General features: G+C 45.1%; 1 protein-coding gene across 1 annotated transcript in view; it reads right to left on the reverse strand.

Annotated features, from left to right (window-relative positions):
* The window catches only part of LOC136575386 (ultra-long-chain fatty acid omega-hydroxylase-like), a 257,782-nt gene that overhangs the window by 188,914 nt on the left and 43,873 nt on the right, over positions 1 to 24,995 (reverse strand). Inside the window, exons 3-4 of the mRNA XM_066575081.1 lie at positions 11,199 to 11,343; positions 8,492 to 8,545 (exon numbers count right to left, since the gene is read on the reverse strand). Coding sequence (XP_066431178.1) covers positions 8,492 to 8,545; positions 11,199 to 11,343 — 199 coding nt within the window. The remainder of the gene's footprint in view (positions 1 to 8,491; positions 8,546 to 11,198; positions 11,344 to 24,995) is intronic.

Genomic DNA, 24,995 nt, shown 5'->3' on the forward strand with positions numbered 1-24,995 from the left:
CCAGATAGGAGTTTTCTATAGGCCACCAAAAATAACAGAAGAAACTGAAAACTTATTAATAAGACAAATCAAGGAAGTGTCAAACCCCAACAAAGTAATTATTATGGGAGATTTTAATTATCTGGATATAATATAGGAAGATGAAACCTGCGAATTTCACAAGGGTGTTAGGTTCTTGAGAACAATTAAAGATAACTACCTTACCCAACCTGTACAGGAGCTAACTAGAGGGAGGGACTTACTATTAACCAATCTTGGGGGTGCAGGTTGAGGGATATTTGGAAAGTAGTGACAACAATATAATTAATTTCCAGTTGTCATTGAATAAGAAGCCTTAACATGGAGTGACAAAATACTGAACTTTAGTAAAGCAAAATTTGATCAGCTCAGAATTACTCTTGGCAACATTAATTGCGACAATGTCCTTAAATGTAACACTACAGGTGACAAATGGGAGAAGTTTAAGCCCTTCATGACGCGGCTCTTTTTTTCCCCTACATTTTAGTTTTTTCCTCCCCCCTTAAAAAAATCATAACTCCTTTATTTATCCATCGACGTCGCTGTATGGGAGCTTGTTTGTTGCGGGACAAGTTGTATTTTTCAATGGTGCTATTTAATGTACCACATAATGTACTGAAAAACTTTTAAAAAATTCTAAGTGCAGTAAAATGGAAAAAAAAACGACATTCCGCAATCTTTCAAAACTTGTATAGTTTTTTTTTTACTATACTACTCAAAGACATTCAATTTATTTCAATTATTTTCTGGGGTCATCTTGTGCGCGCAGTAACTTTTTTATTTTTCCGTCGACGTAGTTCAGCGATGGCTCCTTTTTTGCGGAATGTCCTGTAGCTTCCATTAGTACTAATTTGGAATACTTTTGATCGCTTTTAATTGCATTTTTTCTGGGAGACAGGGCGACTTGCATTGTTTTTTTTTTTGTTTTTTTCGGACGACGTTCACCGTGCGGGGTAAATAATGTGCTACTTTGATAGGTCGAATTTTAAGGGACACGGAAATACCAAATATGTATTTTTATTTTATTATTTAGACTTTTTAATTATAGATATGGCAAAAGGGGGGTGATTTAAACTTTTATAACTTTTTTTTTACAATTAAAAAAACTTTATTGCTCTTTATGCACATTACTTTTAAGCCCCCCTGGGGGACTACAATATGCAATGCTTTGATCGCTCCTGTAGTATGATGTAATGCTGTAGTGTTACGTCATACTGCATTCTGACAGGCAGCATATCAAGCCACCCCACGGGGATGGCTTGATAGGCAGTCTCTTAAGGCAGCCGTGGGGCCTTTCAGAAGGCCCCTCGGTAGCCATGACACCTGCACGGCTCCCCCAATCTCACCGTGGGACCCCTGAACAGAGTTTGGGGGCTTTAAATGCAGCTGTCAGAATTGACAGCGGCATCTAAAGGGTTAATAGCCGCGATCGACTAGTTCGGCCCAATGGCCGATCGCAGCTATTGCCCGCGGGTGTCAGCTGCAGTAAACAGCTGACGCCGGCGCTGTATGCAGAGAGGTCACCCCGTGAACTCTCTGCATGCATACCCCGACACTCCAGGACGTAAATGTACATCCTGGAGCGGGAAGGGGTTATAAGCATCCTAAGTACCTAATGTGAGCAGTTCATACCCTTCAAACATAAAAGAACTACAAATAGAAGAAAACCAATGTGGCTCGACAAGACTGTAAGGGTGACTATAAGCGAATGAAAGAAAGCGTTTAAATTACTAAAACAAGAAGGCAGTGAAGAAGTGCTAAAAGCATATGGGGAAGAAACCCAATTATGTAAGGAAAAGATAAAAACTGCTAAGGAGGAGGCAGAGAGACTAATTGCCAAAGAGAGCAAAAATAAGCCCAAACTATTTTTCAATTACATAAACAGCAAAAAATAATGCACGAGAAATCATAGAAGATGATGGGGGAAGGCAAATCTATTAAATAGATTTTTCTCAAGTATATACACGACAGAAAAAGAAATGCCACTCGAGATGCAAGGGGACTCTATTGAGACCGGGGTTATACTACTAGATTGGCGCATTGCCAATGTGGTTCCAATATGCAAAAAGGGGTCAAAAAGAGAGCCGGGTAACTATAGGCCAGTAAGTCTTCAATAATTGGAAAAATATTCAAGGGGTTTCTGAGAGCTGCCATCCTGAAATACATCAAGGAAACAACGGAATAACTCCTCACCAGCATGGATTCATGAAGGGTCGATCATGTCAGGCCAACTTGATCAGCTTCTATAATGAAGTAAGCTCTAGGCTGGACCTGGAAGAGTCTATTGATCTCGTATATCTGGATTTTTCTAAAGCATTTGACACCGTGCCGCATAATAGGTTGATATATAAAATGAGACAGCTTGGTCTGGGCAAAAACGTGTGTAGTTGGGTAAGGAACTGGTTCGGAGATAGAAAGCAGGGGGTGGTAATAAGTGGATTGTTCTCTGATTGGGCCACCGTTGCTAGTGGGGTGCCACAGGGTTCAGTACTAGGGCCCATTCCGTTCAATATATCTATCAATGACCTGATAGAAGGATTGTACAGTAAAACATCAATATTTGCAGATGATACAAAATTATACAATAGAGAACAAGGTACGGCTGCAAATGGACCTAGATAAGCTGGGGGCTTGGGTAGAAAAAAAGCAAATGAAATTCAATATTGGTAAATGTTAGGTTAGAAATTCTGGCGTTTTTCCTGACGACGTTCACCGTGCGGGGTAAATAATTCATTACTTTGATAGATTAGACTTTTATGGATGCAGAGATACCATATATGTGTTTTTGTTTTATTATTTAGACTAGCTTACCCGTCGCGCGTTGCTGCGAAGACAGACAGACATACAGTACATTCATTCGTATATCTAGATAACAACCAATCACAGCGCAGCTTTCATGTTACCTCAGTGGTATAATATATAACAACCAATCGCAGCGCAGCTTACATGTTACCTCAGCTTTATAATTTTCAAGTTTCTATGTGAGAAAATTACATTCCGTACGTAAAATTTGGACGCTAAATCTTTTGCGCATAGAATTGAACAATCAAGTTGGGACCCATTAGCTTTTCCTATTTATGACATAATCAATGCTCGTGCCAAATTTCAAGTTTCTATGACATTGGGAAGTGAGAAAATTAGATTCTGTATGTAAAATTTGGATGCTAATTCTTTGGCGCTTAGAATTGAATAATCGAGTTGGGACCCATTAACTTTTCCTATTTATGACATAATCAATGCTCGTGCCAAATTTCAAGTTTCTATGACATTGGGAAGCGAGAAAATTAGATTCCGTACGTAAAATTTGGACACTAATTCTTTGGTGCTTACAATTGAATAATTGAGTTGGGACCCATTAGCTTTTACTATTTATGACATAATCAATGCTCCTGCCAAATTTCATGTTTCTACAACATCGGGAAGTGAGAGAATTAGTGGCAATGATGGTAACGATCTACGTGGGGGGGTCGTAACTGTCAACGACGCACGCATGCGCGCCATTTATCGTAGCATAAATGTACTATGCCTATAATCTTCCCAGGAGTTTACTCAACAACTTCCCAAAGTTTCATGGCGATCGGATGAATGGTGTAGGAGCGCATAAAGGACAAACAGACACGCACGCAAATTCCGTACGTAAAATTTGGACGTTAATTCTTTGGCGCTTAGAATTGAATAATCGAGTTGGGACCTATTAGCTTTTTCTATTTATGACATAATCAATGCTCGTGCCAAATTTCATGTTCCTATGACATTAGGAAGTGAGAAAATTAGATTCCGTACGTAAAATTTGGACGCTAATTCTTTTGCACTTAGAATTGAATAATCGAGTTGGGACCCATTATATTTTCCTAATTATGACATAATCAATGCATCTGAGGTGTAGTGGACTATAGAGCTCACACTGCGTGGGTAGGTCCTTTTTTAATTAAAGGTTTCTTGGTGTATATAACTGACGTGTATATATTGTTGTGGGGTTTTGAGTATTCAGTGACTGTATAAAGGCTGCGAGTGACAGCCGAAACGTTGTCAAGCTTATGTGCATGTGCGCATTGAATAAAGATGAAGCACTTTTAAACCTGTGATTATTGTGCTATTGGAACCCTGTATGCATCTCTTCTCTAAAGTATCTACAGGTGTTCATATGGGTCATGGATCCAGACCCTTGTTTTTGAGTCTGCAATTCTTCGCTAGCCTCCCTCTGCATAAGCGAGGTATGTTGCTTAAGGTGCTGCTGTCCTTAATATATACGGATATATATGATTTATGTATAGTTTTGGATTACAGGGTGCATATGGCAACAGTTTTGGGTTCAAATAAGTTTTATTAGGTACTAGCTTACCCGTTGCGCGTTGCTGTGAAAACAGACAGACATACATTCATTCGTATATCTAGATAACAACCAATTACAGCGCAGCTTTCATGTTACCTCAGTGGTATAATATATAACAACCAATCGCAGCGCAGCTTACATGTTACCTCAGCTTTATAATTTTCAAGTTTCTATGTGAGAAAATTACATTCCGTACGTAAAATTTGGACGCTAATTCTTTTGCGCATAGAATTGAACAATCAAGTTGGGACCCATTAGCTTTTCCTATTTATGACATAATCAATGCTCGTGCCAAATTTCAAGTTTCTATGACATTGGGAAGCGAGAAAATTAGATTCCGTACGTAAAATTTGGACGCTAATTCTTTGGCATTTACAATTGAATAATCGAGTTGGGACCCATTAGCTTTTCCTATTTATGACATAATCAATGCTCGTGCCAAATTTCAAGTTTCTATGACATTGGGAAGCGAGAAAATTAGATTCCGTACGTAAAATTTGGACGCTAATTCTTTGGCGCTTAGAATTGAATAATCGAGTTGGGACCCATTAACTTTTCCTATTTATGACATAATCAATGCTCCTGCCAAATTTCATGTTTCTACAACATCGGGAAGTGAGAGAATTAGTGGCAATGATGGTAATCGAACGATCTACGTGGGGGGGTCGTAACTGTCGACGATGCACGCATGCGCGCCATTTATCATAGAATAAATGTACTATGCCTATAATCTTCCCAGGAGTTTACTCAACAACTTCCCAAAGTTTCATGGCGATTGGATGAATGGTGTAGTAGCGCATAAAGGACAGACAGACACGCATGCAAATTCCGTACGTAAAAATTTGGACGCTAATTCTTTGGCGCTTAGAATTGAATAATCGAGTTGGGACCCATTAGCTTTTCCTATTTATGACATAATCAATGCTCGTGCCAAATTTCAAGTTTCTATGACATTGGGAAGCGAGAAAATTAGATTCCGTACGTAAAATTTGGACGCTAATTCTTTGGCGCTTACAATTGAATAATCGAGTTGGGACCCAGTAACTTTTCCTATTTATGACAAAATCAATGCTCTTGCCAAATTTTAAGTTTCTATGACATTGGGAAGCGAGAAAATTAGATTCCGTACGTAAAATTTGGACGCTAATTCTTTGGCGCATAGAATTGAATAATCGAGTTGGGACCCATTAGCTTTTCCTATTTATGACATAATCAATGCTTGTGCCAAATTTCATGTTTCTACAACATCGGGAAGTGAGAGAATTAGTGGCAATGATGGAAATCGAACGATCTACGTGGGGGGGAGGGTCGTAACAGTCGACGACGCACGCATACGCGCCATTTATCGTAGCATAAATGTACTATGCCTATAATCTTCCCAGGAGTGTACTCAACAACTTCCCAAAGTTTCATGGCAATCGGATGAATGGTGTAGTAGCGCATAAAGGACAAACAGACAGACAGACAGACACACACTCATACAGACATACATTCAATTTTATATATATAGATTTAAGTCAGACATTGTATAGTTTCTGCATTATGGCAACGGATTTGGATGGCGTTGCTTGTGCGTCACTTTCTTTTTTACGTATAGATTTTTATTTTATTCTGTAATTTTTTAAACTTATTTTTGTAACTATTTTTGTTAACATCTTTCCTGTTTCCAAAGACCTATAAGGGTCATTCACATTGTCTTTTATTTTTCTTCTAATTTCTCACTTCCCCCTGTAGTGACAATAGTCACTGGCAGAGCTGATCAGGGTCTGCTAGGACCCTGTATCTCTGCTGTCCCAGGGGGTCCTGGCAGTCATGTGATCAGCGGGTCACATAGCGGAAGTAACACTTCCGCTTTCTAACGTAAAAGCACTCATTGACGCTTTGTAGCCTGGAAAGGAGAATGCAGAAGTGGTTAAAAAGAGCTTCTGCTTTCTCCTCTGGGTCCTCGGCTCTGTCTGACAGCTGAGAACCCGACCTGCTCCTGTTTGATTTCAGAAGCAGAAGCTTTAATCCGTGCTGCAGTTCTGCCATAAATTTAGTGCGCTTTGTCCTTGGAGGGTTAAAGACCTAATTATCATGAAATTAAATGCATGATCCTTTGCAGAAATGTGAAATCTTCTTTGATGGCTTGCACATCACTGGTTTACTACACCACTGTATATTATATAGCTAAAGAAAAAAAATACTGAAATATATTTAACAATGAAAGTATTATATATCCTCAGGGCAGATTTGTCTGAAACCTCCTATAAAATGGTAACGCACAGAGTGGTGTAAGGACAACCACATGTTTATCAAGACTTTGCCTACATTTGGCGCTGCCGGCTGTCATGGCTTACTGATGCAAAGAAGAGAACCCTATGAATTAGGCATTTATAGCATTTTCTGGATGTCTGAAAGAGAAAAAACGCTTTTAGGGCTTAAACACACAACCGTGTTTGCAGAGCTTTTTGCGGCCATGAAAATCATGGCCGCAAAAAGTGACAAAAGAAAACCATGGATTTCAGTGGTTTCGGTTTCACTAGTGTGATTCTAGTGCGATATTACTATGGAGCATATTAGCACATGAACCAGTCAAAATTCCCTTATCTTTTAACCTTTAAATTCTACACTATTTTTAATAAAAAAGCAGGAAGATAGATCCTGCCCTATCTTTTCTACCATGTGCAAGACATACGTGCAAGAAAGACAGTGCAAGTCCTATCTTTTCTCACACATAGTATTGACACGCAAGAATCCCACTAGTAAAAATGGAACCATTGAAATTAATGGTTTTGTTTCATCACTTTTTGTGCCCGTGATTTTCGCGCCCACAAAACGTGACAAAATCACGGCCATCTGAAGAAGCCCTTTAGATTATTTTGACCATCACTGCGCCTGCTGTGATCAAGTAAAGCTGTTATGATTATGTTAAAATTATGATCAAGAAACCACATACATTTTATGAATCAGAATAAATTAACCTTAACCCATTAAGGACCAGGCGTGGTGAATATACGGCGCCTGGTCCTGGGCTTAAAGCACCGCCGATAGTAAAATTACGGCGGTGCTTTAAGCCTCCTGCCTTTGCAATCAATAAGCGGCAGGACGGATTATCAGCTGTTAGTGACAGCTGATAAGCCAGAGGAGAAGGCAGGAGGGTTTTCCTTCCCTGTGTGCACTGTGTACTAGAAAGTGAAAGCAGTAGTGTAGCTTCCACTGCGAGAGCCGGGGGGGGGGGCATTTGACCGCTGGTGTTCCCTGCTACAGCAGAGCTGGAGGGTCATACTACACCCTGGCCAGCTCTGCCAGTGACTAATGTCACTACAGGCATTGCTTTCCCCTGTAACTGTGGCTCCTATGGATGCCCCATCTACAGTGGGAAAGTGTCAAATAAAAGAAAAACATAATTACATACACAAATAAAACAAAATTATAGAGTAAAACAACAATGCATACATAAGAAAGTAACACAAAACGGATGCCAACCAAAACCGTCACCGTATGAGCCCTGTAGTCCAAAACCATACATATTATATAGCAAAACGTCCAAAACAAATAGAGAAACCAATTCCCATACTTTATTTTGGCATAAATATACTAAATAAAAAAATTAATATAAATGTTAAAAAATCATTTTTTAAAGCATTTAACCCCAAATAAAACTAAAAAATAGAGATGAGCGAGCACGCTCGGATACAGCAGTTACTTGAGCGAGCATCGCTCTTCTTGAGTAACTGCTTACTGGTCCGAGCGTGTTCGGGGGGGCGGCAGGGGGGAAGAGAGAGCTCTCTCACTCTCCCCCCCCACTGCTCACCCCCGCCCCCCACCGCCCACCCTAGCATGCTTGGACCAGTAAGCAGTCACTCGAGAAGAGCGATGCTCACTCGAGTAACTGCTGTATCCGAGAGTGCTCGCTCATCTCTACTTAAAAATGGAAAAAAAAGTTAGTAAAAAGGATATTTTAAATAATCGCCCTATATGTCACGAAAAAAAAGCGCAATAAAAATAATTTTGGTAGCTAAAGCAAACAAAATAGGGCAGTAAAACTGCCCTATTTGGTAAAATCCCTAAAAAGTGTCTGGTCGTGAAGTTACAAAACAGCTTGGTCCTTAAGGGGTTAAGGAACAAAAAGCAAAAAAAAAATTAAACAGAACTTACCCAACCAGGGTCTTAGAAAGCCATAGAATAATGGATCTTTAGGCGCAATGGCAGCTGCAAACAAAGAAAAATAAAACAAATAAGGGTGTATTCCACATATATTATAATGCCGTACACATGAAGGATTATGGCATCAAGAAAAGCGAATCGAGTCAACAGTGTGGTGTGTGAAGGGAGATATGGTGTGAACTTAGTAACTTTGTCTAGAAATGTAAAATATTTCCCTTTTTACATATGTGAAATCCAAAACATCTTGAATTCAACATTCAAGAAGTTGTATGATTCATCAACTAAATATTTCAAATTAATTTCCTTAATAGAGATGAGCGAGCATACTTGATAAGGCAAACTACTCGAGCGAGTAGTGCCTTATTTGAGTACCTGCCCGCTCGTCTCTAAAGATTCGGGTGCCGGCAGGGGGCGGGGAGGAACGGAGGGGAGAGCTCTCTCTCCCTCTCTCCCCCCTGCTCACCGCCGCAACTCACCTGTCACCCTCACTGGCAGCCGAATCTTTAGAGACGAGCGGGCAGGTACTCGAATAAGGCACTACTCGCTTGAGTAGTTTACCTTATCGAGTATGCTCGCTCATCTCTATTCCTTAATTAAAGGTGGGCATTAAAGTAATAAATGAAGTGGGCGAACTACGATACCCAGAGAGGTTATCAAAATTGGGGTTATTTAGTTTAGAAAAAACATGGCTAAGAGGCGACCTAATAACTATGTATAAATATATCAGGGGACAATACAGAGATCTCTCCCATCATCTAGTTATACCCAGGACTGTGACTGTAACAAGGGGGCATCCGCTACGTCTAGAGGAAAGAAGGTTTCTACAACAACATAGAAGGGTGTTCTTTACTGTAAGAGCAGTGAGACTATGGAACTCTCTGCCTGAGGGCGTGGTGATGGTAAACTCGATAAAAGAGTTTAATAGGGGCCTGGTTGTCTAACAATATTATATGTTATGGTCACTGATTACTTCAGAAGGGTTGGTGATCCAGGGATTATTTTGATTGTCAGGTTGGAGTCGGGAAGGAATTTTTTCCCTTAAATGGGGAAAATTGCCTTTTACCCCATTGGTTGTTTTTCCCGTCTTCCTCTAGATCAACATTGGAGGGAAATAGGCTGAACTGGATGGATGAATGGACATATGTCTTTTTTCAGCCTTACATACGGTACTATGTTACTCTCTATTTACTAAAAGAATTGTGTAAAGACAAGCTGATCACAAAGCATCCTGCTGATGAAATTCTCAATAATCAGCTGTAATTTGTTCAGCAGCAAACATAGAAACAGAAAATTGACAGCAGCCCCTCACATACAACTAAAGAAAACATCCCAGCATCCCAGTAACTAACAGGCAGTGAATTGCAGTGGGGCTGGAAGGGAGACCCCTAGTGACAGCCCCCTAAAACTAGATTACAGAGTAGAGATGAGCGAGCCTACTCGGTAAGGCAGTTACTGGAGCAAGCATCAATCTTCTCGAGTAACAGCTTAGTGATCCGAGCAGGCTTGGATAGGCTGTTGGGCGGGGGGGGGGGGGGGGGCGCGGAGTGGGAGGAAGAATGAGAGAGATATCTCCCTTCCCCCAGATCCGCTCTCCATCACCTTATTCAACCTTAGCACAAAAGCTGGTTGCCTACGCTACAAGCATTGGTACACATTGTGTGAAGAACATTACCTTTTGTTTTATTCTTATCAACTACATCAATTTTATCTCCGGTATTAACCACAACACTTTAGGAGCTATACTAATACGCGGCCTCATTCTAACTGGCAGGGGACAGAAATCATCCCGATAGATCACATTTCAGTTCTCTTCATCTCGTTTAAATGCCTGCCAAAAACTTCTCCGTTCCTCACTGAGCACTTCATTACATTTACATTCCTACATAGACCGCTTACTAATATCATGACTAACATATCCAAAACATTCAGTCTTACACCACTGTCGTAGCCATGCAAATTCTGAGATACAGAGCACCATCTTCTGTTTACAGACTGTTAAAACCTCTGAAATATGTAACTGAACCAGTTATCTTATTAAGCTGCGGTCTACCGAAATATGCTACCTTGTTTCCCCCAAAATAAGACCCTGTCTTATATTAATTTTCGCCACAAAAGAGGCGCTAAGTCTTATTTTAGGGGGGTGTCTTATTATACTTACCTAGCAGGCTCAGTTCAGGTCCCTCCCGCCGCTCTTTGGAGCTCCAACCCGCTTCTTGCAGTCCTCAGCCGCCCGCAGAAGATCACTTCCTGGTTGCGGGATTCATAAATCCCGCCTCCAGAAAGTGATGGTTCTGATTGGTTCTTGAGCGCTGCTCAGCCAAATAATGCAGTACTCAATGAAGCACTGCGGTGGCTGTGATTGGTTCATCAAGTGTTGCATTGATTGGTTGAGCAGCGGTTGAAGAACCAAATCACAGCCATTGCATGAAAAATCAGGGTAGGATGTATTTTCAGGGTAAGTCTTATTTTCAGGGAAACAGGATATGTATTGGTATCATCTTGAATAAATCTGCCCTGTAAAAATGCCTACCAGAATAGCTTTAGCACTACGTGTCATATTACAAAATTGATAGAAATTTTACTGATTCATGGTTTTGCAAGTTTCTCTTACTTCAGAAGAATCAGGAGAATTGATCAAACCATTCAGCTGGCTATTGAAAAAGACTGTATATTTCTGTGAAGATCCCAAATACAATACCTGGAGCTGCAACAACAGGCTTGATGGTTTCTGGATGAATCAGTGACACTAAAGGGGTGATTGGTCCCATCCAAGTCTTGATATAGTAGGTAAATGTGCTGACTTGCCTGCTGACTTCCTCCAGTCCCTCTTCATTAGGCAAGAACTACAAGTAATGATAGGCATAATGTAAGGTTACACTGCAGCAAGAGGCAGACAGTACTTATAAATAAACATAATAAAAGCATTAAGAAATGAACAAAAAGACAAAATGCTAATTTGTAGCTCAAGCATTAACACCCCATCGGATTCTTAATCTAATCATTTACCAATTTTGCAAATTTATTTCATGCAGAAATGCTCCTAAGTGTGCTACATTAAAACACCACAATTTATATTTAAATATTGTTTACTATAGAAGTTGTATGGCCAAGCTATTTTGTCTATTGAAAAACCTAATAAAGCCCAAACATCATAAGTGTGCATTACATCTGTAAGAGTCTAAACTGATGGGAGTGATTTGCCCTGCTACTCCCACAGTGTGAGATTATTCTGCTCCAGAGCATTTGATCCAACTTCTATTTGCCTGCTATTGCTACAAGACTTCTCAATACCGATTCCTGTTTTTTTCTCCTGACTACGTTACCTGCCTCACCCATTGTACTGCAACTGAGACTTCCTGTTACCGACTCCTGGCTTCCATCTGACTGCTGTCTACTACAGCGTCGGTAAGATATTAGAAAATAATCTTGCCTGAACATGGAGCCCGTTGTGACCACCCTGTAGAAGCAAGTAACAGAGCTCCAGGAATTTTGTGCCTCATACTAAGAGAAGTTTGCTGAATTACAGACACTGGTGCTAGATCAACAAAAAGAAACCACATGAAACCTGACCATCAAAATACGATCAGCTTCCAACTTACCAGTTCACTATCAGATATTCAGGGATGTCTGGAGCAAGAAGAAAGCTGACCAGCTGCCATCTCATCAGCCATATAACTGTCCTATTGAGCTATTCGCCCTAGCTCTTCTATTCCAATTGGGCGTATCTGCAACCTCGCAGAACCAGAGTTAGGGTCCTTTCGGGAACATTTTGATGAAAATCTAAAGAAGGGCTTCGTCCAGCCCTCTTCCTCCCCAGTGGGAGCACCAATTTTCTTCTTTAAAAAGAAAGACTCTACTCTTCGACCGTGTATTGACTACCAGGAACTAAACAAGATTACTGTTAAGAATTGCTATCCTCTCCTGTTAATTCAAGAACTGCTGGAGAGGCTTTGGGCAGCCAAGGTCTTTACTAAACTGGACCTCAGAGGAAAACTCCTGGGAACCAAAACCCGAAACTCACAAGAGAGTTCCACAAAAGATATCCAGGGAAACCAGCACCTGGGATGTCCAGAGGTCATCCTCAAAGGGGGTGCTACTGTCAGAGCTTGAACCCACGCCCTCCTGTGCTCCAATTGGTAGCTCTCCCCAGTGAGCTATACAGTTTGCTGAACAAGTTTTCCTGCATACTTCAGCATATTCCTTGATCCCAGTTCTTTAGCTCCTGGCTCCTAGTCGTGACCCTGCCTCTGTCTTTGTTTAATATGTTTTTATTAGTTTTGTAAACATCTCATATAATACAGTTGCAAAGAGAAAATAAAATATTAATGTTAATGTTATGACAGGATTTTGACATGTAACCTTGCTGAATAAGTGTATAACCCTCAATTTGAAACGATGTGTTCTAGTCTAGAATATAACGTTTTAATCATACGAACATGGGGAAGACAGCGTAGGAAGGATGGGAGGGGAAAAGAGAGGGGGGAAAGTCCAGTTAAAAATTCCAGGTTTGCCGCCTCTGAGTACTATCAAGTCAGGTTACTCCCAGGTGCCGTTTTGTAACCATTTGGAGAACATGGGGGTGTTTCGTGCATCTATCCATACAGCCCATGTTCGGTAGAATTTATCGTATCCTGCTGTATTGTCCACTGATCTTAGCTTCTCCATACACTCAATTTCGTCCATCGCCCCTACCCACGTGCTCCTAGGTATGTCTAGACTTTGTTTCCAGAACCTAGGAATTACCTGTCTCGTAGCCTTGATAAAGAATTTAAGCAGTCCCTTTTTGAGTGATGAGTAGAGATGAGCGAACGTACTCGTCCGAGCTTGATATTCGTGCGAATATTAGGGTGTTCGGGATGCTCGTTACTTGTAACGAGCACCACGCGGTGTTCCGGTTACTTTTAGTTTCCTCTCTGAGACGTTAGCGCGCTTTTCTGGCCAATTGAAAGACAGGGAAGGCATTACAACTTCCCCCTGTGACGTTCAAGCCCTATACCACCCCCCTGCTGTGAGTGGCTGGGGCGATCAGATGTCACCCGAATATAAAAATCGGCCCCTCCCGCGGCTCGCCACACATGCCTTGTGACTTAGCTGAGGGAAAGTGCTGCTGCTGGTGCTGCTGTAGGGAGAGCGTTAGGAGTCAGTGTAGGCTTCAAGAACCCCAACGGCCCTTCTCAGGGCCACATCTACTAGTGTGCAGTACTGTGTTAGCACAGTATTTTTTATTTTTTTTGTCCAAAATTGGATCTGCAGAGCATTGCGCCCAGCAATAGGGACAGAAGTGGGGGTTAGGCAGGGAGAGTGTTAGGAGTTAGTGTAGGCTTCAAGAACCCCAACGGTCCTTTCTAGGGCCACTTCTATCCGTGTGCAGTACTGTCCAGGCTGCTGTTAGCAGTGTTGCATTTTTTTTTCTTTCTCAAAACCGGCTGTGCAGACCATTGCACCCGGCATTAATACTACAGGGATAGAATTGTGTAGGCAGGGCCAGAAGACATTTATCATTCATTGAATACATGTGGGGTCTTCCCTTTGCTAAAAAGGAAAAAAATTATATTTGGCCAGCCTGTGTCAGTCCTAAGGTCTGCGTGTACGTGTGTGCTGTGTGTACAACGTACAAAAATCAGACGCAACCAGCTACGCTTTACTGCAGCCTAGCGCCATTGTGTATCCTGACTGGCAAATACCTGCTCTGCTAGAGTTAATAACTCTGCTACACTATACTTGTGTGACACTTTTTGAGGGCCACACCACAGATATTAAACTTCTTGTTCATTGAATATACGCAGTGGGGTCTTCCCTAAGCTAAAAAGGAAAAAAATTATATTTGGCCTGCCTGTGTCAGTCCTAAGGTCTGCGTGTACGTGTGTGCTGCGTGTACAACGTACAAAAATCAGACGCAACCAGCTACGCTTAACTGCAGCCTAGCGCCATTGTCTTTCCTGACTGGCAAATACCTGCTCTGCTAGAGTTAATAACTCTGCTACACTATACTTGTGTGACACTTTTTGAGGGCCACACCACAGATATTAAACTTCTTGTTTTTCATTGAATACACGCAGTGGGGTCTTCCGTTTGCAAAAAAGCGAAAACATTATATTTGGCCTGCAGGTTTGCGCCAATTTATTTCCTGCCTGGGAAATCAAATCACTGGTAATACAGCATGCTGAGGGGTAGGGGTAAGCCTAGAGGACATGGACGTGGCCGAGGACGCGGAGGGCCAAGTGAGGGTGTGGGCACAGGCCGAGCTCCTGATCCAGGTGCGTCGCAGCCGACTGCTGCGCGATTAGGAGAGAGCCACGTTTCTGGCGTCCCCACATTCATCGCCCAATTAATGGGTCCACGCGGGAGACCTTTATTAGAAAATGAGCAGTGTGAGCAGGTCCTGTCCTGGATAGCAGAAAGTGCTTCGAGCAACCTATCGTCCAGCCACAGTTCTGCGCCGTCCACTGCTGCAAATCCGAATCCTCTGTCTGCTGCTCCTCCTTCCTCCCAGCCTCCTCACTCCACTACAATGACACCTGCTCAGGAGCGGGAACACTCCCAGGAACTGTTCTCGGGCCCCTGCTTAGATTGGGCAGCAGCGGTTCCTCTCCCACCAGAGGAGTTTATCGTCACTGATGCCCAACCATTCGAAAGTTCCCGGGGTCCGGGGGAAGAGGCTGGGGACTTCCGCCAACTGTCTCAAGAAGTTTCTGTGGGTGAGGAGGACGATGACGATGAGACACAGTTGTCTTGCAGTGAGGTAGTAGTAAGGGCAGTAAGTCCAAGGGAGCAGCGCACAGAGGATTCGGAGGAAGAGCAGCAGGACGATGAGGTGACTGACCCCACCTGGTGTGCAACGCCTACTCATGACAGGTCTTCAGAGGGGGAGGCAAGGGCATCAGCAGGGCAGGTTGCAAGAGGCAGTGCGGTGGCCAGGGGTAGAGGCAGGGCCAGACCGAATAATCCACCAAGTGTTTTCCAAAGCACACCCTCGCGCCATGCCACCCTGCAGAGGCCGAGGTGCTCTAAGGTCTGGCAGTTTTTCACAGAGACGCCTGACGACCGACAAACAGTGGTGTGCAACCTTTGTCGCGCCAAGATCAGCCGGGGAGCCACCACCAACAGCCTCAACACCACCAGCATGCGCAGACATATGATGGCCAAGCACCCCACAAGGTGGGACGAAGGCCGTTCACCGCCTCCGGTTTGCACCGCTGCCTCTCCCCCTGTGCCCCAACCTGCCACTGAGATACAACCTCCCTCTCAGGACACAGGCACAACCGTCTCATGGCCTGCACCCACACCCTCACCTCCGCTGTCCTCGGCCCCATCCACCAATGTCTCGCACCGCACAGTCCAGCCGTCGCTAGCGCAAGTGTTGGAGCGCAAGCGCAAGTACGCCGCCACGCACCCGCACGCTCAATCGTTAACCGTCCACATAGCAAAATTTATCAGCCTTGAGATGCTGCCGTATAGGGTTGTGGAAACGGAGTCCTTCAAAGCTATGATGGCGGCGGCGGCCCCGCGCTACTCAGTTCCCAGTCGCCACTACTTTTCCCGATGTGCCGTCCCAGCCCTGCACGACCACGTCTCCCGCAACATTGTACGCGCCCTCACCAATGCGGTTAGTGGCAAGGTCCATTTAACTACGGACACGTGGACAAGCACAGGCGGGCAGGGCCACTACATCTCCCTGACGGCACATTGGGTGAATTTAGTGGAGGCTGGGACAGAGTCAGAGCCTGGGACCGCTCACGTCCTACCCACCCCCAGAATTGCGGGCCCCAGGTCGGTGGTGGTATCTGCGGCGGTGTATGCTTCTTCCACTAAAGCACCCTCCTCCTCCTCCTCCTCCTCCTCAACCTCTGTCTCGCAATCTAGATGTGTCAGCAGCAGCAGGACGTCGCCAGCAGTCGGTGTCGCGCGGCGTGGCAGCACAGCGGTGGGCAAGCGTCAGCAGGCCGTGCTGAAACTACTCAGCTTAGGAGATAGGAGGCACACGGCCCACGAACTGCTGCAGGGTCTGACAGAGGAGACCGACCGTTGGCTTGCGCCGCTGAGCCTCCAACCGGGCATGGTCGTGTGTGACAACGGGCGTAACCTGGTGGCGGCTCTGCAGCTCGGCAGCCTCACGCACGTGCCATGCCTGGCCCACGTCTTTAATTTGGTGGTTCAGCGCTTTCTGAAAAGCTACCCACGCTTGTCAGACCTGCTCGTAAAGGTGCGCCGGCTCTGCGCACATTTCCGCAAGTCCCACACGGACGCTGCCACCCTGCGCACACTGCAACATCGCTTTAATCTGCCAGTGCACCGACTGCTGTGCGACGTGCCCACACGGTGGAACTCTACGCTCCACATGTTGGCTAGGCTCTATGAGCAGCGTAGAGCTATAGTGGAATACCAACTCCAACATGGGCGGCGCAGTGGGAGTCAGCCTCCTCAATTCTTTTCAGAAGAGTGGGCCTGGTTGGCAGACATCTACCAGGTCCTTCGAAACTTTGATCAGTTTACCCAGGTGGTGAGCGGCGATGCTGCAATCATTAGCGTCACCATTCCTCTGCTATGCCTCTTGAGAAGTTCCCTGCAAACCATAAAGGCAGCCGCTTTGCGCTCGGAAACAGAGGCGGGGGAAGACAGTATGTCGCTGGATAGTCAGAGCACCCTCCTGTCTATATCTCAGCGCGTTCAGGAGGAGGAGGAGGATGAGGAGGATGAGGAGGAGGGGGAAGAGACAGCTTGGCCCACTGCTGACGGTACCCATGCTGGTTGCCTGTCATCATTTCAGCGTGTATGGCCTGAGGAGGAGGAGGAGGAGGAGGAGGAGGATCCTGAAAGTGATCTTCCTAGTGCGGACAGCCATGTGTTGCGTACAGGTACCCTGGCATACATGGCTGACTTCATGTTAGGATGCCTTTCTCGTGACCCTCGCGTTACACACATTCTGGCCACTACGGATTACTGGCTTGACCCACGGTATAAGGAGAACCTTTCCACTCTCATACCAGAAGAGGAAAGGGGTTCGAGAGTGTTGCTATACCACAGGACCCTGGCGGACAAGCTGATGGTAAAATTCCCATCCGACAGCGGTAGTGGCAGAAGGCGCAGTTCCGAGGGCCAGGTAGCAGGGGAGGTGCGTAGATCGAGCAGCATGTACAGCCCAGACAGTGCAACAGTCTTTAAGGGCCTGGCCAGCTTTATGGCTCCCCAGCAAGACTGTGTCACCGCTCCCCAGTCAAGGCTGAGTCGGCGGGAGCACTGTAAAAGGATGGTGAGGGAGTACGTAGCCGATCGCACGACCATCCTCGGTGACGCCTCTGCCCCCTACAACTACTGGGTGTCGAAGCTGGACACGTGGCCTGAACTAGCGCTGTATGCCCTGGAGGTGCTTGCTTGTCTTGCGACTAGCGTCTTGTCGGAGAGGGTGTTTAGTGCGGCTGGGGGAATCATCACAGATAAGCGTACCCGCCTGTCAACCGACAGTGCCGAGAGGCTAACACTCATCAAGATGAACAAAGCCTGGATTTCCCCAGACTTCTCTTCTCCACCAGCGGACAGCAGCGATACGTAAGCAATACGTAGGCTGCACCCGCGGATGGAAGCTACGTTCTCTCTCACCATCCAAAATGGGGACATTTCTGCTTCATCAATCTGTGTCTAACATTCCTCCTCCTCCTCCTGAAACCTCACGTAATCACGCTGAACGGGCAATTTTTCTTAGGGCCACAAGGCTCACTCATAATTTTTCTAAACAATTTTTAGATGTTTCAATGCTCTGAAAAGCGTAGGAACTCTAACTTGAACCAATTTTTCGTTAAACTGGGCTGCCTCCAGGCCTAGTTACCACTTAAGCCACATTAACCAAAGCGATTAATGGGTTTCACCTGCCCTCTTGGTTGGCCATGGCCAATTTTTTTCAGGTACATTAGTACTATTGATACAGCAATTTTTGTGGGCCCTCGCCTACAGTGTAATCAAATAAATTTTTAGCCCACCTGCATTAAGCACGACATTACTACCTCAGCTGTGTTGGGCAATGCAATGGGATATTTCTATGTACCGCCGGTGGCTTCCTGGCACCCACCCATGCTGTGGGGGCACACGGAATTCCTATTGCGGAGTTGTACCTGCCTGTGACTATTTATAAAAAACCGCGGTCTGACTGGGGCGTGCAGACACCTTGACAGAATGAATAGTGTGTGGCACATAGGTTCCCCATTGCTCTGCCCACGTGTGCAGCTCCTGATGGCGGTGGCACAGGATTATATTTCTCATTGCTTCTGTACAGCATTGTGGACTATCGCCCCGCCCCTTTTATGGGGGGGTCGCTGCCTAGCCATGCCAACCCTCTGCAGTGTGTGCCTGCGGTTCCTCTGGCAGACGCACTTATAAATAGACATGAGGGTGGCGTGGCATGAGGGCAGCTGAAGGCTGGGCAGGGACAGTTTGGTGTGCGCTGTGGACACTGGGTCGTGGGGGGGGGGGGTTGGGCAGCATGTAACCCAGGAGAAGTGGCAGCGGAGTGTCATGCAGGCAGTGATTGTGCTTTGTTGGAGGTAGTGTGGTGCTTAGCTAAGGTGTTCATTGCTAATGAGGGCTTTTCAGAAGTAAAAGTTGTTGGGAGGGGGGGGGGGCCCACTCTTGCCGCTATTGTGGCTTAATAGTGGGACCTGGGAACTTGAGATGCAGCCCAACATGTAGCCCCTCGCCTGCCCTATCCGTTTCTGTGTCGTTCCCATCACTTTCTTGAATTGCCCAGATTTTCACACATGAAAACCTTAGCGAGCATCGGCGAAATACAAAAATGCTCCGGTCGCCCATTGACTTCAATGGGGTTCGTTACTCGAAACGAACCCTCGAGCATCGCGATAATTTCGTCCCGAGTAACGAGCACCCGAGCATTTTGGTGCTCGCTCATCTCTAGTGATGAGGCGTTTCCGGGGTGGATGGACAAGAGTGCCAACTCCGGTGTCGAGACTACTGTCTCTCTGCTCATTTTCTCGAATAATCATCCCATGTCTTGCCATATAGATGCAACCATGGGGCATTCCCACCAGATGTGTAGCATCGAGCCCACTCCAGCCCGGCAGCGCCAGCACATGTCCGAGGTTGACGGAAAAAAGGCGTGCAGTCTCTCCGGAGTCATGTAGCATCGTGATATGATTTTGAAGTTCAGCTCTTGGAGCCTACTAGATATGGATAACTTATGTGTTAGCTGAAATGCCCTGTCCCAGAGCTCGCCGGGGAAGGACCGACCCAGTGCTTCTTCCCATGCCCTTATCCACCTGGGAAAGTAACCATCCAGTTTTTCTTCACTTAATTGGTTGTACAGCAACGAGACCGTGTGTTTGGGTGTCTCTGAGGCACAGCATAGTTTCTCGAAGGGGGTGAGCCTCGTGTTCCATCCTTGTTTTGGCTTAATCTTCCCCAGATAACTGTGCACCTGGAGATATTGCATCCATGAGCCCGGTGGCATCTCCCCAGCCCCACGCAGGTTTGTCAGAGTTCGAAGGCCCCCGGGTTTTATCACCTCCCCCAGCCTGGCCTCTGTTCCAGGTGGCATAAACCCTAGGTTGCGTGCGGCCAGTGTTGCCGGGAGCTGCGGGTTTCCTACTAATGGGGTGAGGGGCCCCGGGACTGAGATCCTGCACCCCTCCGCCAAGCCTTAAGCATCGTGATCATCATGGTCGAGGCCTCTCTTTTCTCCCAGTTAACCCTTCCCGGGATCCAGAACACCCCCCGCATCTCGAAGGCGTTACTCTCCTTTTCTATTGATACCCATAATTTGTCTGGCCTGTGATGACCCTGCCTCTGTCTTTGATTGCAGTTTCTGTATAAGCCTGGTCCTGTCAATCCCACAGTGCAAGATTATTCTGCTCCAGAGTATTTGATCCAGCTTCTATTTGCCTACTATTGATACAAGGCCTCTTGTATCAAACCTCTTGTATCAACCAAAACTTCCCAATATCGATTCCTGGCTTTTCCTCCTAATTACGTTACCTGCCTCATCCATTGTACTACAACTGAGACTCCCCGTTACTGACTCCTGGCTTCCGATAATGGAAACGAAACTATCAAAATCACAACCATCTGTTTAACCACTAAAAGACAATTTTCAAATTTAACCCATGATCTATGTAAAATTTATAGAGAATGAAGAACAGTACCGACTTTTTGGAGTGCACACTGAACTCAATGATGTGTTGCTTTACTTGTTTTATGCATGGACCCTTGAGCTAAAGAAGTCGTTCTATTTATGCTTTATTTCCAATGATTATTGTTATAAAAAAGATAGCATTTTCCCCTTTTCACTGTTTCCACATGTGCACCAACTTGCCTCTTGAGCTTAATTAGATAATGCTGAGAAATACTTTATAATTTCTCTAATATCCTGTTAATAATATAACTATTATTTTCATCTATATATTTATAGCATGATGCCAAATGGTTGAGAACATCTCTATGCGCAGAAAACGTAGAAGGGGATGTAGTGCTAAATCAGCACAGCATCCCTCTCATTCTCAGGATGTGCCATCATTTTATAAAATGGGAAAAAGTTTTACTGTACTATAATATGTAGTCTGCAAAGTGCCTTGTAGAACAGGTATCTACTACTATATAATCACTGCATAGTAGTAATATTAGTCTTTCTATAGTGGTTTTTATTCAGCAACAGTATGTTCTTATTGTCACTATGTGGTGGTGGTGTGCAGTATTACAACATCTGGGGCTTTTATAGTTGTATTACTGGCATTTGTATGGTGGTTTTGCTTAGTTACAGGACAATAATATTATTTACTCACCATTTAGTGGTAACGGTCGCGGTCATGGTGAGAATAGTATTTGGGCCTTGTATAGTGGTTTTATTGGTAATATTGCTCTTCTTTATATAGTGCATTTTTTAAATAACAGTATGGAAGTAGTATTTAAAGGGACTTTATCATTAGCTAATAATAGCATCTTGTGATGATGCTCTCAGGGCAAAAACACATGGGGCGTGCTCTAATACGCTCGCTATGAAGTACTTTAGCACTAGAGATGAGCGAGTATACTCGCTAAGGCACATTACTCGAGCGAGTAGTGCCTTAGCCGAGTATCTCCACGCTCGTTTCTAAAGATTCGGGGGCCGGCAGGGGGCGGCGGGGGAGAGCGGGGAGGAACGGAGGGGAGATCTCTCTCTCCCTCCCCCCCCCCTCCGCTCCCCGCCGCAACTCACCTGTCATCCGCGCCGGCCCCTGAATCTTTAGAGACGAGCGGGGAGACACTCGGCTAAGGCACTACTCGCTCGAGTAATGTGCCTTAGCGAGTATATTCACTCATCTCTATTTAGCACATGAACCTTTTTTTCCTTATCATTCTTGCACATGGTATTAACTACATGCAAGAAAGAAAGGGCAAGTCCTATCTTTTCTTGTCTGTACCATTAATATGTGAGAATCCTGATAGGGAACAGCAAGAAAGGTAAATACAAGAGTGAGACCCTCAGATTCAGCACCCCAACTACTAAGATCCCATAACTTTAATTTATGGGGCTCATAGTAATTGACAGAGTCTCTTTAACCTCTGTATGGTGATAATAGTTGGTCCTGGTGTAACAGTATTATTTGAAAATTTTGTATTGATATAAATATTATTTTGTGCATGGGGAAAGAACATATGCCTTGGGAGTTGTGCACCTGATCTTTTAAGACCCTAACATTGCCCCGGTACAAGATCACCACTCCCTGCACACCACTTCTGAAGTGACTCAATGTTACTGCTTTGTACATTATTGCAATATTTGGGACATCACTTTTAATTAAAAGGTCATGCTTTGTCTAAAAAGGGCCCTAATGTCAGTGGCCCTATACAGCCCCATATACATCAAGCTGCGATGAGCTGTGATCTGACTCCTTCTATCACAGCCAACATTAATATGTCAAGTAATTCGTGCTACAGTATCTCTTCTGTGGGATCAATGGTGAAAAAAATTAGTTCAATTTAATTTTAATTCCACCAAAAAAAGGAAAAGAGAAATGGGAAGGCTGAAAGCAGGCTGAATGCTAGTGTGAATGAGTTCTAACAATCACAAACCGACCCTCTGCAGTCACAATTTGACCATTGTCTATGTGTATATCATCCCTCACTCTCCACCTCACCATACCGGGCACATCTGCAGCCCCTTTACCTTCTATATCACCCCATTATTTGTAGTATGTAAGCTCGTTGGAGCAGGACCCTCACTCCTACTGTTTCCATCAACTGATTGCTACATGTAACTGTGGTTTTGTTTCTGTTCCCCCTGTCTTGTAAGCGCTGCGGAATATGTTGGCATCATATAAATAAAGATTATTATTGTTTGTTAAAGCTGCTCATCTGTTAGGGGTTTTGGTGATATTAGGATACAAAGTATTACGCTTAAAGGGAACCTATCATCATGTTTCAGCCTCATAAACGGAATTCAAAAGTTTGTCTGGGAGCTCTGTTTCATACTCGCCAAGCTCCCCATTCCTGTGATGTGTCCCTGCAAAGTTGGTGGTGACTCTTTGCAGGCAACTATGTGCGCATGCTCTCCTATTCATCTATATGGCATCGCTAAAAGGAGTCATGCCACCTTCACAGGGACCCAGCGCAGGGGACACGGGGCATAAGTATGAAACACAACTTCCGGGGCTCCCAGCTCTTCTCTATCTTTGATAATAAACATTACACCTATACTGTAACATGTATTGGTTCTGATATACAACGCAACACTTCTATTTATGGAAGTCATGTCTTGAATAGAGATGAGCGAGCACCAAAATGCTCGGGTGCTCGTTACTCGAGACGAACTTTTCGCGATGCTCGAGGGTTCGTTTCGAGTAACGAACCCCATTGAAGTCAATGGGCGACCCGAGCATTTTTGTATATCGCCGATGCTCGCTAAGGTTTTCATTTGTGAAAATCTGGGAAATTCAAGAAAGTGATGGGAACGACACAGCAACGGATAGGGCAGGCGAGGGGCTACATGTTGGGCTGCATCTCAAGTTCACAGGTCCCACTATTAAGCCACAATAGCGGCAAGAGTGGCCCCCCCCAAGAACTTTTACTTCTGAAAAGCCCTCATTAGCAATGCATACCCTAGCTAAGCAGCACACTACCTCCAACAAAGCACAATCACTGTCTGAATGACACTCCGCTGCCACTTCTCCTGGGTTACATGCTGCCCAAACCCCCCCTCCACGACCCAGTGTCCACAGCGCACACCAAAGTGTCCCTGCCCAGCCTTCAGCTGCCCTCATGCCACGCCACCCTCATGTCTATATTTATAAGTGCGTCTGCCAGAGGAAAAGCAGGCACACACTGCAGAGGGTTGGCACGGCTAGGCAGCGACCCTCTTTAAAAGGGGCGGGGCGATAGTCCACAATGCTGTACAGAAGCAATAAGAAATGTAATCCTGTGCCACCTCCATCTGGAGCTGCACACGTGGGCATAGCAATGGGGAACCTATGTGCCACACACTATTCATTCTGTCAAGGTGTCTGCATGCACCAGTCAGACCGTGGTTTTTTATAAATAGTTACAGGCAGGTACAACTCCGCAATGGGAATTTCGTGTGCACCCACAGCATGGGTGGCTCCCTGGAACCCACCGGCTGTACATAAATGTATCCCATTGCATTGCCCATCACAGCTGAGGTAATAATGTCATGTTTAATGCAGGTGGGCTTCGGCCCACACTGCATGCCCCAGTCAGACCGGGGTTCTTTAGAAGTGGTCAGATGCATTTATAGCTCCCTGTGGACCCACAGCATGGGTGGCTCCCTGGAACCCACCGGCTGTACATAAATGTATCCCATTGCATTGCCCATCACAGCTGAGGTAATAATGTCATGTTTAATGCAGGTGTGCTTCGGCCCACACTGCATGCCCCAGTCAGACCGGGGTTCTTTAGAAGTGGACAGATGCATTTACTACTCCCTGAGGACCCACAGCATGGGTGGGTGCCAGGAAGCCACCGGCGGTACATAAATATATCCCATTGCATTGCCCAACACAGCTGATGTAATGTCGTGCTTAATGCAGGTGGGCTTCGGCCCACACTGCATGCCCCAGTCAGACCGGGGTTCTTTAGAAGTGGACAGATGCATTTACAACTCCCTGTGGACCCACAGCATGGGTGGCTCCCTGGAACCTACCGGCTGTACATAAATGTATCCCATTGCATTCCCCATCACAGCTGAGGTAATAATGTCATGTTTAATGCAGGTGGGCTTCGGCCCACACTGCATGCCCCAGTCAGACCGGGGTTTTTTAGAAGTGGACAGATGCATTTACAACTCCCTGTGGACCCACAGCATGGGTGGCTCCCTGGAACCCACCGGCGGTACATAAATATATCCCATTGCAGTGCCCAACACAGCTGATGTTACGTCAGCTGTAATGCAGGTGGGCCAAAAGTTAATTGGATTACACTGTAGGTGAGGGCCCCCAAAAATTGGTGTACCAACAGTACTAATGTACCTGAGAAAAATTGCCCATGCCCAACCAAGAGGGCA

The sequence above is a fragment of the Eleutherodactylus coqui genome, chromosome 1 (genome assembly GCF_035609145.1).
Source record: "Eleutherodactylus coqui strain aEleCoq1 chromosome 1, aEleCoq1.hap1, whole genome shotgun sequence".
NCBI classification, from domain to species: domain Eukaryota; kingdom Metazoa; phylum Chordata; class Amphibia; order Anura; family Eleutherodactylidae; genus Eleutherodactylus; species Eleutherodactylus coqui.